This window comes from Oenanthe melanoleuca, chromosome 18, assembly GCF_029582105.1.
Source record: "Oenanthe melanoleuca isolate GR-GAL-2019-014 chromosome 18, OMel1.0, whole genome shotgun sequence".
Lineage (NCBI taxonomy): Eukaryota > Metazoa > Chordata > Aves > Passeriformes > Muscicapidae > Oenanthe > Oenanthe melanoleuca.
Window position 1 is genome coordinate 8143935 of NC_079351.1, and position 15607 is coordinate 8159541.

The 15607-nt window shown below is 52.4% G+C and overlaps 1 protein-coding gene across 2 annotated transcripts in view; it reads right to left on the reverse strand.

Annotated features, from left to right (window-relative positions):
* SEPTIN9 (septin 9) overlaps nt 1-10248 on the reverse strand; it is a 134406-nt gene extending 124158 nt beyond the window's left edge. The window contains exon 1 of one of the 2 annotated variants that reach the window (XM_056506020.1): nt 9212-10248. In XM_056506020.1, the coding sequence (XP_056361995.1) occupies nt 9212-9233 (22 nt within the window). In that variant the 5' untranslated portion in view covers nt 9234-10248. The remainder of the gene's footprint in view (nt 1-9211) is intronic. The other variant, XM_056506026.1, reaches the window with a different exon arrangement.
* Nucleotides 10249-15607: the final 5359 nt, after the last annotated feature.

Genomic DNA, 15607 nt, shown 5'->3' on the forward strand with positions numbered 1-15607 from the left:
TCACCTGGAGGGGCTCTGGACACAGAAATCCTGCCATGGGACTAGGAATGAGGGTACTGCTTATTTTTAGCCAGGACCAAGGTGAGGGTTTGCTCCTGGCCCAGCAGGAGCTGTGTGACTATGCCTTGTACCAATCTTCCAGATCCTTCTCCTGTGTTACAACCTCTGCCAACAGCAGCCCAAAAATCATCCACCAAGGAAGAGGTGCTGTCTATAAAATGCAAAACCCTGCAATAATCAGCACCCAGCACATTTTCTGTCTCATATCCATTCCCATTCTTGTATTCAGGGCCCAAAGGAGATGAAAGGCTCATAAGATCTGAACATTAATCCACACACATTATGAAACATCTTTTCACTATTCCCTCTCCATCATGGCTCAAGCACAGGGCTCTTGCTTTTCCCAGGATGGTCTCTAAGACAAAGCCAAACACACAAAACAACCATGCAGCCACAGACACTCTCCTCCCTCTCCCCTCCACATGTCCAAAAGCTTGAGATGTATTTTAAAGCACTGATGTGTGCTGATGACTGCCTGGTCCATCAAGGACCATGCACAGCAGAGGAAGGTCTGAAACCTCCACAGATGGATCAGGCTCCCCAGGGCTGAGCTCATCCTTCCCCAGATTAACTCATTGCTCCCAACACTGACTGCAGGAATCAGCTGTCAGACCATTTCACATCACTGCTGGGAGGTTTATCTGACCAAAACCCACCACGGGAAAGAACTCACAGCCTCTTGCTGCAGCTGCCAAGCAGGATGAGGAGACCACCCAAGCCATGACATCCCCAACAAGCCACAGCACCGAGAGCCTGCTCAGATGTGGGGCTCCACAACTGGGGCATCTCACTTGTCAGAGCAGCAATTTGGGAAAGCGTTCACAGATGCAGATGGAGCTGAATGGAAAGGAATGTCAGAGGGTAATTAGCTGCAGAAATGGCAGTCCTGCAGGTTGTGTCTGAGCTGTTCAGCAGACACTCAGTGGCTCTGAGAGTTACAGCTTACCTGCTAAAAAAGGGAAATCAATAAATTAAAAAACAAGCACTTGAAACCCCGTGGTGTGGTGGTTCTGGGCACAACTCAAACCCACATTTCTCAGCAATACAACCAATTTTATAAAACATGCTCTAAAACACGTGAAGGCAGAACGCCAGAGGGGAAAAAGCCCCTCATGTGGCAGAGTGGGCTGCAAGAACACATGATAAAGGTCTGGATTTCAGGATTTCACAGAGTTTCTAGCAACTGACCTCAGATAAGGACACTGCAGCACATGTGACTTCTATTACTAGAGCACTGAAAATCAGTGAGCTTGAAAACCTTCCCCAAAGCAAAGAGGACGAGAGTTAGGCTTGGACTGGCGACATCATCAACCTCAATGCTTCAAATTAAATTCCACACTGGCAAAGAATTACCTCCCATCCTCATTCCTACTGATTAAAATGCACCTAGATTTTGCTTTTTAGTTTAGAAGTTAATTGAAAGTCATCTTGGGAGAGTGATGGAAGTTGAAAATGCAGAGAGCAAAGCCTTTCTAGGGTGCTGGTGGTCCCCATCACAGACCTGGGCAGGCTGGGGCTCCCACCAGCCAGGGTGGGTGACTCTTGCCCTTCTGCAGCCAAAACAGAGCCTGCAACCCCCTGCAACAACCCCCTGCCACTCCCTGGGCTGTCCTGAGCCCCTTGTCCTGACCTGTCCTGCTCCAAGATGTGGAGCAGCTCCCCCTGAACGTGCCCAGGCACTGACAGCTCCCACTGAGTCACCCCAGCAGCAGGGCTGAGAGCATCCCATCCTGCTTCCTTTGTTTATTCTCTGCATCACACAGAGCTGCAGGCAATCCCCATTCCCTGGACAGAGCAGAGTGTCCCTGGGGCTGCTCTGGGATTCGCTGGCACGGCCGCCCCGGGACGTGACCGGGAGGGGACAGCGTGTGCAGGGACCCTCTGTGTGTCCCCAGCTGCTCTGGGCTCGGCCCAAAGGGAGCCAGCTCAGCCCAAGCTCCACTGCTCCCTCAGTCCCCAGAATAGCAATACTCCCACTCCAGGAAATTATGGATTTTCTTGAGCATTACTGTGACCTTTTTAATTTCCATTCTGCCTTTAGCTGTCTCCTCCCCTACACTCCCTCTCTAAACAAATCTCGAAGCTGTACAAAGTGTTTCCTGTAAATAATACTCATCTGGCATGGACAAAGGGAAGGAAAAAAACCCTTTTGCTGCTAGTTCCAACTTGCAATCATCCCTCCAGTTTAATTTCCATCTGCTTGACCCAGGAGCAGCGAAGGCAGCACAGTGTTTGAGGGAAATGGAGGGGACAGTGACACGCTCTGGCCATCAGATTTGAACCTGAAATGAGAAGTTCAGGCCGTGGAAATGGCTGACATTGTTCTTCAGAGTGTGCAGTGCAGTGATCAATGGTGAAATTCGGGCAAGAACTTCCCAACCAGCCCCTTCCTGCCCAGCACAGTCAGCTGTTCTCACAAGTGTCACAAAAACTTTCCTTTCCCAGGCTCTGGTGCCATCCCCATGCTCTGGAGATGCCTGAATCCCTCTGAGAGCCTCACCTGAGCAGTGGCACAGCAGGGGCAGCTTCCCAGGCAGCTGTGAGTCCCCTCTGGAGCACAAACCTTGAGAGGGAGCCTTGGGCTGTCCTTGTCCCCAGCCAGTCACCGAGGCCACCGTGGGAACAGGCTGAGTCACCAGAGGCTGTGCTGCCTCTCCCTCCACACCACTGCTGTGTGATTCCACAGGGATCCATCCCACAGCTGCTCTTCCTGAGGATGCCAGGAGCTGGCAGGAAGAGGAACTCCCTGGTGAGGTGCTAACCACACTGGCTGTGTCACCCCAAGGGACAGGTGTCCCCTGCAGGTCACCTCCCTGCCCTCTGTGAGCCTCACACATCTGTCCCACAGGTTAAATCCTCACGGATCACTGCAGTGCAAAGCCCTCTTCTCTCCCACAGGCATTTCCCTGGATTTGGGTCACCCTTGGTGCAGCAAGCCCCAAGACACCCCTCATCTAGCAGGTACCCAAAGCACCCTGCTCACTGCCAGAGCTGCTTTTGGGATGTCCCTGCAGCCTCTCCCTATTCCCCACGCCAGCACTTCTCCCTGCTCAGCCCAGGTGGCCACAGGAAGAGGATGGGTGTTTTGGGGAAGCAGAAATCACCCACTGGGCCCCACAGGACCCTGCATTATGTTCTGCCAATGTCTGCGTGTTGTGGTTTGTTATTTGTCTCTCTCCACAGGCTGGATTTCCTTGCTTCTCCAAACAGTTTTCTAACAGATGTTGGGATGTTTTTTCCTACCTGGAGCAAAGCTCTGCCCCTGCCCACACACACCACCAAGCCTGGAAAGAGCAGAACACCCAACCAAACCCATCACAGCCCTGGCCTGGCCACCCAGCACTGCAGGATGCTGCCACAGGAGGGTTTTTCACAACAAGGCTCCATCAGTCATCACCAGCCATCAGAAACATGTGATGGCACACTGCATTTACATCTATGGCAATATGTTCTGTCAGCACAGGAGTGAAATAAAACAATTGTGCCTTTTGATTGGACTTCTCCCGGTCCCACCTCAGGTTTTGCAGCAAGGAAGAGCTTGAGGAAGGTTTGCCAGGACTGATGCCAAGTGCCATCAACAGCTCTGCATGTCTGCTGAGCCACAGAAAGGCACTGTGAGGCCCTGCAGGCAGCTGGGAGCAGTCTGTCCAGGGATCAAGGTGCTGTCATCCAACAGGGGCTACAACAGTCTGTAACACTCAAGAAAATTACAGGCTTTGCTACCACAAGACAGGACAGGCATATTAGAAATTGAATTATCTGAAGAATAGGATTTTTTAAAAGCAATCAGAAGAATGGTTCATTGTTTTAGGTATTAACTGCAGAGTGCAGACCTGGGCAGTGCTGCCTCCTGCCCTATCCCTGTGCCTTTTCCTCTGCCACCCCCCAGTCACTGAGGAATTCAGGGATGAGGGGTGGGGAGGACATGCCTGCTTTTCCTTGGATCCCCCAGCACCCTGGACAAAGGTAGCTGCTCTCTCTGAGCATCTTTGAATGTTGTTACAGCTCAAACAACAATCCTGGGGCACCAGCCAGTGGGAAAATCAAAAATCTCTGTCCCACCTGTGTGCAGCAATGGGGAAGTGGCAGAGCAGGGAACAGCACGAGGTGATGGATCAAGTGGTTAAAAACAGTAAATAAATTAAGGGAGCTGGGGATGAAAACCCACCAGAGAAATGTGTTGTGGATGTAAGCAGGCACCATGGCTGCTCCTCACTGGGTCACAAATGTGAGAGATGAGTATGGACAAGTTGTGATTGTCCAAAAAAGAGCAAGGGTTTGCCATGCAGGAGCAGCACTTTGTTTGTTGTGAGGCTTAAAGCAAGGATGAGGAGCTGTGGATGTCTGGTCTGTACCAGCTTTAACATGGATCTGAATGATGCAGATCACTCCTGGCAGCTGCCCCTGCCAACCTGCACAGCTCTCAGCATCCTGAAAATAATGCACAGCCCTTTGTCTGTGCAGAAGCCTCCTGCTGTTCTGGGATTATCAAAAAAACCCAGTTCATTCTGTAGTCCTGGTATTTTCCTTCCTGCTGTTTCAGCAACACCAGGCAGCACCACCACACATCCACACCAAGAACCCCCTGCACAGCCTCAGGCTCCTGGGGAATCACACTCCACCACCCTTCCCCTTCCCTCCACTCTGGGCTCCAAAACTCTCTCCTCACCCTTTTTTCCCCCTTTCACATTCCCCTCACTCTCACTGGCCCAGCAATGAAAGTTTGGAGAGTAAGAGCTAGCTGAGAGTTTGAAACAATGTTTTTTTTTTTTTCCCCCAATGTATTTCAAAACAAACTATTTTGAATTTCTGTTGCAAATGACAATCTAAAATGAAATGAATGTTTTGGTTGGATCCAAGCAGTATTTTTTCCTTGATATTGCAGTTTGGCCAGCGAACTAGAAGGAAAAAAAAATACAAAAAATCAAGTCTGAACTTTTCCCCAGCTCAGACACAGATGGTGCCAGCTCAGTGACAGAGATGGGGTCGGGTTCAGGAGCAAACAATGGGCTCTGCAGACACCAGGACATCCCTGCCCCACCCAGCAGCTTTTATGGCAGGGTGGTTAAAAGGCTTTGAGGGAATCACACCAGGTCTCTCATGCAGTATCAGACTGAAAAAGACCCACTCTCAATTTTCCAGCCTGTTTCAGACCAGCTCCAGCCAGATATGGACTGAGGCCCCCCCAGAGCTTGGCCAGTGTCAGCCCCTGAGGGTTATTTGGGGGCCAAGTCCCTGCAGTGCTGCTGTGCTGAAGCCCCTCTGTGCTGGGTGAGGACATGTCCCTGTGCCACCACAGCTCCTGCCCAGCCCAGCAGGAGCTCCCTGCTTCTCTTCCCTGCCTGGAGGCCCTGGAGCACCAACCAGAGCCCTTTGGTGGGGCACAGCCCCCAAATCTTTACACTGGCTCAGCTCCACAGGTGCATCTGCAGGAGCCCTGGGGTGTCAGCTCCAAGCACAGGGTGGGGCTGGGCAGGACACCACAAACCAACAAACCAACCTACAGACAGACAGAGCTGCTTCCCCAAAGCTTCCCAGCTGAGATGGGACCACAGAATGGTTTGTTAAAGATTATCTCATTCCAATCCCTGCCATGGGACACCTTCCCCAAGACCAGGTTGCTCAGAGCTCCATCCAGCCAGGCTTGAGCACTTCCAGGGATGAGACAGCCACAAGTTCTCTAGACAGCACCAGCAAATCCAATTTGAGTTATATCCTATTTCCCATGTTTTATAGGGAATCATTTCACAAGTCACAATATGGGAAAATCCTCATTCAGCGATGGAGTCACAGCTCTTGCTGTTATTCCTGTAATTTTTCCTATAGCTTTAGCTCATATATGAAGAGTTATTTCTCCCTAAGTGCCTGAGCAATAAATTAGGAGTCTGCAGTTCAGGTAAGGGTGGGTGACACATAACCACTAGGAATAATTCTGGAGGTACTGTAATTCTGGTGCTCCTTATTTTAGTGAGTGCCAGCATCTCACATAGACCTGAAACTAAAACCATCCCTGGCCAAAAACCACTTGCCCCATCCTTGAAAATACCTATAAATTGTGTTGTCATTTATCACAAATCCTGCCTATTGCTTCTTTGGTGATGCAATTGAGCTTGAGTAATGGAAAGTGAGAACCAAAAAAATCCTTAAAAAATACTATTCCAGGGCAAGTTTGCCTTCAGCAACTGAAATAACAGACATCCCCAAGGCACACATGTAAGAGCTGGCTTCAGTAGAAGTCATTGCTGTGTAAAATCCCTGTTTCATGCTCTCCCCTCCTCCTGCTGCTGCTGCCAGGAGTTCCAGGAATAAAAGCAGTGCCGGGATGAGCCACACGTGCCCGTGGCTAAGGCACAAAGGTCTCACTGAGAGGTGAGGCACCCCAAGGTAAACTCATCATCCCGACCTCACCTACGTGCAGTGTGCTCAGCAGATGGGTTGGGATCACCCGTGAAGTGCTTTGGGAAGGTAAATCTTGCCTGGGGTGGGGAAAAACCCGATAACAGGAGAGAACTGCTGTGCCCATGCAGGAGGATGGAGCTGGAGGCTCAGCCCTGGCAAGCCAAGCAAGATATTCCAGTTGGGTTCAGGGGGACCCAGTCCACAAAAGAGATGCCAGAGAGGGACAAATCAGGCCAGCTATAACATCTACCTACCCTCCAAAAGTGTGGATTTTTTTCCTTTGCCATCATTTTGAGGAGTTTCTCAACCAGGCACTGCATTTCCAACCTGCCAGGGGCTGTCAGCATCAGCTTTTGCAGCTGAGAAGTCACTTTGTCACCTCACCAGCTCCTGTGACAGACAGCAGAGAGCCCAGAGGCTCTGCAGCACCCTGCACATCCATGTCTTGGAGAAGCAATCTGGATTCCCAGTGAAATCCCCAGAGTGAGTGACCACTGCTGTGCCCTGCTTTGTGAGCACACCAGCCACGCAGAGGTGACACTCTCCAAGGTGGCCTCCCCAGTGCCACGGGTGATTCCTCCACCTTCATCCACTTGTGCCCCAGAAATCAGGGAGATTTATTGGGTGCAGCACCCAAAGTGAAGCCTTGGCAACCCAGCAGAGCTGCCTGTGCTCTTTGCAAGGTGTGAGGTGTTTGGAGGGAGTACAACTGCCCTGCTGCTTCCCAGCTGTGTGTTCTGCCCATGGCACTTCTGCTCTTTTTGTTTAAACAGCACCAGTAATCCCACAGCAGTGTTTCAACAGCCCTTTGGAACAAACTGCCCAGATGTCAGCTCAGCTGCACCACCGAGTGCAGGAGGGTTTGGGCACCCACCAAATCCCGAGTGTGGGATGGTTTGGGACACATCAGGGGCTTTGCAGTGCCCCAGCTCCCCTCCAGCACAACCCACCCCAAACAAGCAAAGCACCTGAGGACCCCTGGCCTCGTCTGCAAGGAGTGACAACACCAGGTCACAGAGCTGGCAGCCAGCTGTACCCAGACCTCTCCTTGCACTGCTCCTCCCTGCTCCAGGGCTGCTCCAACCACCTCAGGACGCCACAACAAATAACAGGTTTCCCCACACACAGTGCACAGCCATTAATGCCCAGCTGAATCCATTACAACACGCTAATCACCACACCCAGACTGTCTGGGGTTCCCGGCACACAAGCCCTAATAAACCCTCCCAGCAGCCCATTTAGCAACGCTAATGAGAGAAGAAAAATGTGCAAGAGAGAAACGCTGCTAATTAATTTTAACCATAAACAGGCAGCATCATCACAGAGTGAATTTTCTGAGTGATGCCAAACCCCCATCTCCTGTGGCCATGATGTGGCTCAAGTGACTGGCAGCTGCCACCAGCACCCTGAGGGGTGGCCAGACCCGTGGCTCGGGGTGTTAGAAGGGCTCTGGAATGATGCCACCACGTCCCCACAGCGGCCAGGGCGAAGCCAGGGCAGAACTTGGCTTGCAGAGCGGGGAGCCACAGGCTGGTGCCTGGAGCAGAGCAGGAATCAGCTGCAGAGCAAAGTCCAGCAGCTGGAGGAGCTGCCAGAGGCACCTGAGCTTTACAGGGTGAGCAGGGCACCTCCAGGAGACGTGTCCCCTCTGCGGTGCACCAGGCACTTCCTGGGGCAGGAATTCACCGGGAACTCAGAGGAACGGCTCCAGGCATGGCTGCACACTCCGTGTTAGCCAGGGAGGAAGGAGCAGAGGGCACAACGCCCTCACTCCACAGGGCGAGTGTGCCAATGCCAGGAGGGGGAGAAGGGAGACTGGAGTGCCCCGGTATGAGGGGATCCCATCCCTGACACCCCGTTTGGGGGATCGCATCCCTTACACCCCGTTTGGGGGGATCCCATCCCTGACACTCCGTTTGGGGGATCCCATTTCTTACACCCTGTTTGGGGGAATCCCATCTCTTACATCATTTGGGGGATCCCATTTCTTACACCCCGTTTGGGGGGATCCCATCTCTGACACCCCGTCTTGGGGATCCCATCTATTATATCATTTGGGGGGATCCCATCTATTACATGCCGTTTTGGGGGATCCCATCCCTGACACCCCGTTTGGGGAATCCCATTTCTTACTTCCCGTTTGGGGGATCCCGTCTCTGACACTCCCTTTGGGGGTCCCGTCTCTGACACACCGTTTGGGGGATCCCGTCCCTTACACCCCGTTTGGGGGATCCCATCTCTGACATCATTTGGGGGGATCCCATCTATTACATCATTTGGGGGGATCCCATCTCTGATAGCCTGTTTGGGGGGATCCCATCTCTTACATCATTTGGGGGGATCCCATCTATTACACCCTGTTTGGGGGGATCCCATCTATTACACCCTGTTTGGGGGGATCCCATCCCTGACAGCCCGTTTAGGGGATCCCATCCCTGACAGCCCGTTTGGAAGCGCCTGCGGCCCGGGGCAGCCAGTGTCACACCCAGGGCACCGTCCTGTTCCCGTGTCACTCCTCCCGGGCTGGCACCGGTGACAGCAAGGTCCGTGTCCCAGCGCCGGGCTCTGCCTGGAACACGCTGCCTCGCTGCGTTCGCTTTGCTTTTTAAACATTTTCCACTTGTTTATACACACTGAAACTGCTGCTCGCTCCTCCGCAGGAGCGACTGTGCGCGTAAAAACTTGGGTTTTTTTAACCTTTTTTTCCCCAGTACAGACACAAAGGCAGAGGCGAGAGGAGAGGGAGGCTCACCTGAATACGAGGATTTCTTCATGCCGTCGCTGCGGGCTGTGGCATGGGAGCAGGGCCGAGGCCGGCTGCGGTGCGCGGTGCCGGGGGTGCCGCGATCCTTTTGTAGGCAGGGCCGGGGAGGGGACGCGCCCGGAGCCGCCGCATCCGTGCGTGCTGCGGCCGGGGGCAGCTCCGGGTGCGGCGCACACCTTTCCCTGCCGCACACCTTCCCTTTCCCTCTGGAACACACCTTTCCTTTCCCCGCCTCACACACCTTTCCCTGCCGCACACCTTCCCTTTCCCTGTGGAACACACCTTTCCCCGCCTCACACACCTTTCCCTGCCGCACACACCTTTCCCTGCCGCACACACCTTTCCCTGCCGCACACACCTTTCCTTTCCCCGCCTCACACACCTTTCCCTCTGGAACACACCTTTCCCTGTGGAACACACCTTTCCCTACGAAACACACCTTTCCTTTCCCAGTCACACACACCTCTCCCTGTGGAACACACCTTTCCCAGCTGCACACACCTTTCCTTTCCCAGTCACACACACCTTTCCCTGTCACACTCACCTTTCCCCTCCTCACACACCTTTCCCTGCTGCACACATCTTTCCTTTCTCCGCCTCACACACCTTTCCCTATGGAACACACCTCTCCCTGTGGAGCACACCTTTCCCAGCCGGACACACCTTTCCCTATGGAACACCTTCCCTTTCCCTGCCGCACACTCTTCTCCCTGTGCACACACCTTCCCTTTCCCTGCCGCACACACGGTGCGGGCTGGGCTGTTCCAAGTCTCCCGGCCCGGGCAGGGGCAGAGCGGGGCTCAGGCTCCCCCCTGGCCACCCGTCACCCCCAGGGCACCCCGCTCATCCCCGGGGATGGCCCTGGCAGCTCCCGGCCCTGCAAACCCCAGCTCCTGCAGCCGCCGCAGCCGAGGCAAGCGATGGAATTTCACGCCTCCAGCCCGGCGCACCCCGTGGATTTGATTCAGCCCTTGGCTGCTGGAGCAGCTCGGGCCAGCGCTGCTCTCCCGGCTCCAGTTCAAAGTGCATTAGTGACCCGTGAAAACGCCTCTTTCCCCTCCAAACCCACTCGTCCGGGGCTCATTCAAGGCTGCGAACCGTGTGCAGGCTCACACCTCATTTACTCGCTGCTGCGGGGGGGAACAGGGAGCACGGACCCCAGAAACGGCCCCAGACATCGCCCCAGGTATGGGGAAAAGGCTTTGACTGCTCCTGCTGTGCCAGGACAGAGCACGCTCGGGATCGCTCCCCTGCGAGACGCAGGTTGGGCAATTAATTACGCAAATGCAATCAGCCGGGGGCATTGCAAACACAGACAGGAAGAAAGTCATCGCTGCTTTTCATTCGCTCTCGGGGCACAGGGAAGTGCAGGAGCCTGGACTGCCGGAGGAAGGGCCAGGCTGTTCCCTGGAAAGGTTCCCACAGCCCCTCTGCGGGTCACTCACACACAGAGGTGCAGAGCACAAGCCCAGTTCACATGAGAGAATTCCACCAGCTCTGAGGAAGGCATGGATTCCACAGGAAGGGCTTTCTGCTTGGTTTTGGACTTTTCCAGAGCAGGAAAAAAGTTTTCTGTCCAGCCCTAACCCTGGCATTGCACAGTGACAGAGAAAGGCAGTAGATGAGCTGGATTAGCAGGATATGGTCCTATCAGCCTTTCTCACCATTTCTCAGCCATAGATTATCCCCTCTGTAGCAGATCTGAGAAGAAGGATTGTCTGAGTCTCTCTCCAGCTTTAGTGCAGAACTGGAAGAGCAGGCTGAAGCCACTGGGGGATTCAGTGCTAAGCAGGCAGAGTTTGCACTGGAGCAGCTCAGGAGCACTCCACATTCCCAGGACTGGAGCAACAACTGCCCAGGGCTGCAGGACAGAGCTACAGCACTAGTGCTGGGGTCTGCAAGGGGGAGATGCTTGCAAAACCTGTCATCAACAAAACTTCCATCAAAAAAAACCCTCTTGACCCACCAAAGGTTTGTTGTTTAACCAAGCACACATTTCAGGCAATAGAAATGATATATTACCCTTTCCACAGGTGCTTTTGAAATCATTAGTCACAATTCATGGAGGAGAAACAATAGCGCAGTGACTTGCCCCACCTTGTACACCAAAGTAAGGGCAAAGTCAGGAGCAGAACCCACTGCTGGTCACTGATCCCACTGCTCTGCTCCTGCCTGCACCTCTGATGGGCACAGCTGTGACACTCAGCACCCAGGGATGCACCTCACAGGAGTTCAAAAGGCAGCTTGGTGATGGGATATCTTCTTGATATGCACACGTGTGCCTGCTTTAGTGTGCAATTCAATGTCCAGTCCTGCATCAGTGTGATCACATGTGCAGGGGTGTCTGTGCCGTGGTGCCAGGGCTGCTGTGGTGGGAGCAGCTCGTTCAGAGCTGTGCCTGTTTGATCAGCTCCACTGCACAAACACAAACAGCAAACTGTGGGGCAGGGGCAAACAAACACCATGAGACAGAAAATGGCTGAAGGGATCATTTTCTGAAATACTCTCTGACAAAGAATCCTTTTCTTTGCCTGCCCAGCCTCAGAAGTGCCCAGAGAATCAGCTTGGCTCAGAAGGGCAGGTTAATGTTTAATACAATGCAGAGCCCACAGCCTTCAAATAGGTAAGTCATTTAGAGCTTTTTTTTTTTTTTTTCCCCTGCTCTTTCGTAAGTCAGTGAGGGAATTTACTGCTCCTGAAAGCAGGGATTGGGCTGCTGGCTCAGCCTGGCTGCAGCTCTGGCAGCCACTGTGTGAGCTTTCATGCTGCAGGCATGAAAAGTGTTGGCTGTGGCTACCTAGAACAGAGGCTAGACAGAGTTAGAGAGTAAAGTGGACATTTATTAAAGGCCTTCAATAGATTCACCTTGGGGAGACAAAAGCCTCCCAGAGGCTGCACCCAGAATGAATAACAGTCATGAGTTTTTCAGACAGGCAGAAGTTTGGTCTATTTGCATATCAGGGATTAATTCTCCAATTACAGCTTCATGTAATGGAGTTACATTCCCCCAGTTTGCTTCTCCCCAATTCACTTTTATTTAAACTTTTCAGGGCCTGATGCTGTGGGGTGTCCTTGAATCTCAGGCCCAGAGGGATTGTTTTGTCTGACCAAAATATGAAGACAGTAATTAACACTTTATGTGGAGATCAGAGTTATGCACCAATGCAGTACAGGATTTGAAAAATATAAAGGCTACAATCTGAAGGCATCAGCTGCAAGGGGTCTGTGCTGTCTCTTCCCCAGCATCCTCCTCCAGGGAGCCACGTTCCCCAGCACGTGGGGGTCCTGCTTGCAGAAACACAATCTCCCAAACTAAACACAGCAGAGATCAGGGCAGGGAGAGACAAGCACCACCAGCTCCACACCGTGGGCTGAGGCCAGCAGCCAGAGGCCCAGGAAAGGGTCACAGTAGAGAGAGAGCAGAGGCAGCAGCACCCAAAAATGCACATTGGAGTGAGGAGGAAAGGGTACAAGTAAGGAAAGGATGAGCCCCATAGAAAAAAAACTGATTGCAAGGACTCACACAAATGTCCTGAGACATTCAGGAATGCTGGGCTGTGTCACTGCCCCTCTGACTGACTCATTCAATCTCTCTGACCAAGCTTGTCTCACAAAAGAGGAGGATGGAGCTTTCCCAGGGAGGGGTGTGGTGAGGCTCAGGGTTCCTGGGGTTCCAAGGCATTGGCTGGTGGGTGGAAGTGGCTGTCATGGAGAGAACAGAACTCCCTGGGTGTCCAATTTACACTGCAAAGACCTGTCCATGTGCAGCAGAGCAGACCTGAGGAGGGGATGGTGGCACTGCACCCTGGGCTTGGGCATCCCTGCAAAACCCAGCGTGGGCAGCCCCTGGAGTCAAGGGAAAGGAAGCAGGAGACCAGCCACAGGAGCTGAGACCTTGTGGGGCGTGGCTAGGACAGGGCTGCCCTGGCAGGTGCCAAGGAGGGCTTTAGGCAGTGCTGTCTCACCCCAGGATCCCAAAGCTGGGATTCACTGAGGCAGCAGAAAGGGCCAGGAGTGCAGACATCCCACTGGTCTGCTGGCTTCCCCTGGAGGAGCTCCCTGCCAGCAGACTGGTGGCACAGCTCAGCCCATGCTCTGTGCCCCTTGCAGGGCACACATCATCCATCCCCAATTCCCATTGTTGGTGCCCAGGACAGAGAGAGGATTGTGAGACAGGACAAAAGCCTGGCAACCAGCTCTGGACACTGGCAGAATCTGCCCTTCTCTCTGCCACCTTCTTGAGGAAATTAAACTCTTAGGGCACCTCTGATGGCTCTGCCTTTCCCCTGCAGCCCTAGCAGAGCATTCACTCACACAATGCCCCTGTTGTGCCAGTCAGTTAATCCATACAGTGCACTGATTACTTACACTCATTATCCTCATTTAGTTATTAAAAAAAAAGCAAACACATATTTTCATTTTTAACAGCTCTGAGAAAGGGTTATCCAAACTGGGATTAAAACTCTGGGCTGTCTAACTTGTTACTGCCTAACTTTTCAGCTGCAGGAATGTTGGCTGCTCCAAGCTCAGTGGAGCCTTATCAAAACATACCTGCCCAGATCTTGGAGAGGGAGATAGGCATCAGCTCGATGATCAAAGTCCCTGATAGCATTCCTGGATCATACAGGCTGTTCATGCAAGGTCTGCAGGGCTGATTGGCAGTGACCTGGAACTGCTCTCCACAGCACTTGGGGATAATTCAGTGGAATTCTCATCCAAAAATCCTCCAAGCCCTGACTTCATCTGCTGGCACATATGAATCATGTGGCTGCTGGGATGCAGCAGCCTGACTCTCAAACTGGCAATTAGGCAATCAGGGGTAGGTTTCTGGAGTGCATTTGGGGTGACCTGCTATTCACTGAACCATGGATGGGCTGGTGGGATGTGTGTGAGAGCAGCTCAGCTCCACACGGATGGGGAATAATCTCCTGCTGGAAATCAGGGCTGAGATCTCAGCTAAATCTGTGTAATTTAACATGTGAACAGCCTACTTCCCTGTCCTCAGTGTCACTGGGGCAGTGTGGCCACCTCTAAGTCCCCGTGTCCCCAAATGTCTGTGCAAACCTGACTGCCAAACCCAGGATGGCTCACCACTCTCTGCTTTTCCCAGAGCTTGTTTCATTTGCTGAGGACACAGTCAGGCCCTCTTTGGCCTTAACTGCACATGGTTAAGAGGTAAATAATTTAGCTGTGTGTTTCATGACTTTTTTCCCTGTGATTCCATCTGACAACAAAGCACCAAAACCCACAGCAGCAAAGGATCCCCATGTATGATCTGATGGTCAGGCTGCTCTCACTGGGGTGATGGTTATGGCAAGGAAGCAAATAACTTAATGAAGCAATTACTCCTATCAAATCAGCAGATTTTGTTCTTTTCTTCTGCCTTAATTACAAGGAACCAGGAAGAATGTCCAATTACTCAGGGCAGAATTTCATTACCAGCCAAGATAACATCTGCTCAACCACAAGGTACATCAGATGGCCATTTTCATAGAATGGTTAGGGAAGAGAATGCTCCAACCTGAAATTAAAGTTGAAGAGGGCATTAACAGACAACAAAATAAAAATTAAAGGCAGTAGTCAATGCCCATTCAATAGAAGGAAAATCCCTGAATGAAAGGGAAGTCTGAATGAAAGGTCATAAGTGTTTTCTATTTTCAATAGCTCCAGTTTCTGAAAACAAAACTCTTCAAGGTGGCTCATGAGCTGACCCACGTGAATACATCCCCCAGCCCCCTCCAAGAATCATTGTAAAATCCCTGAGCTGCTTTCAGAACTGCCAGCTAAGCACTTCAGAATCTAACTGCACGTTTGAAAAACAAAAGCAGGTCAAAGTCAAACTCTCAAAGCCCTCACAGCTTAATCCATTTTTTCACAAATAAAGAGCCCTGGTTTATGGCTTTTATGGTCTGAGTTTGAGTTGAAACTACAGGAATTAAGCAACAACCTCAGCTTTGTGTCAGTCTTCCCAAAGTGGTACAGAAGGGATCTGGATCTTACTTGCCACCAAGTGAGAGGATCCCTAATTTTCACCCCTAACCCAGGGCAGGGCCTTTCCCCAGGTGCAATTTAGAGAGGTGAAGATGCACCCCTAGGGAAGGGGAAGGGGGGAGCAGTGCTGGAGCCCTGAGAAGCCAGGCTTGCTTTTTGCTGGTGCTGCAGTGGCAGGAGGCACAGAGTGTGGGGCAGAGGGACATGATGGCACATCATGAGTTAACTGTGCCTGCCATGATTCCCAGGTCCAGCCCTGAGCACAGCTCCCAGCCCTGTGAGAGTGATTCAGAGCAGATTCCTGCATGACCTTGCACGTTTGCCTCCCCAGAGGCACGAGGTGCCCCTTCCCCTGGCAGCCCCAAACCTCAGGGGGCTCTGCCTTGTGTCTCA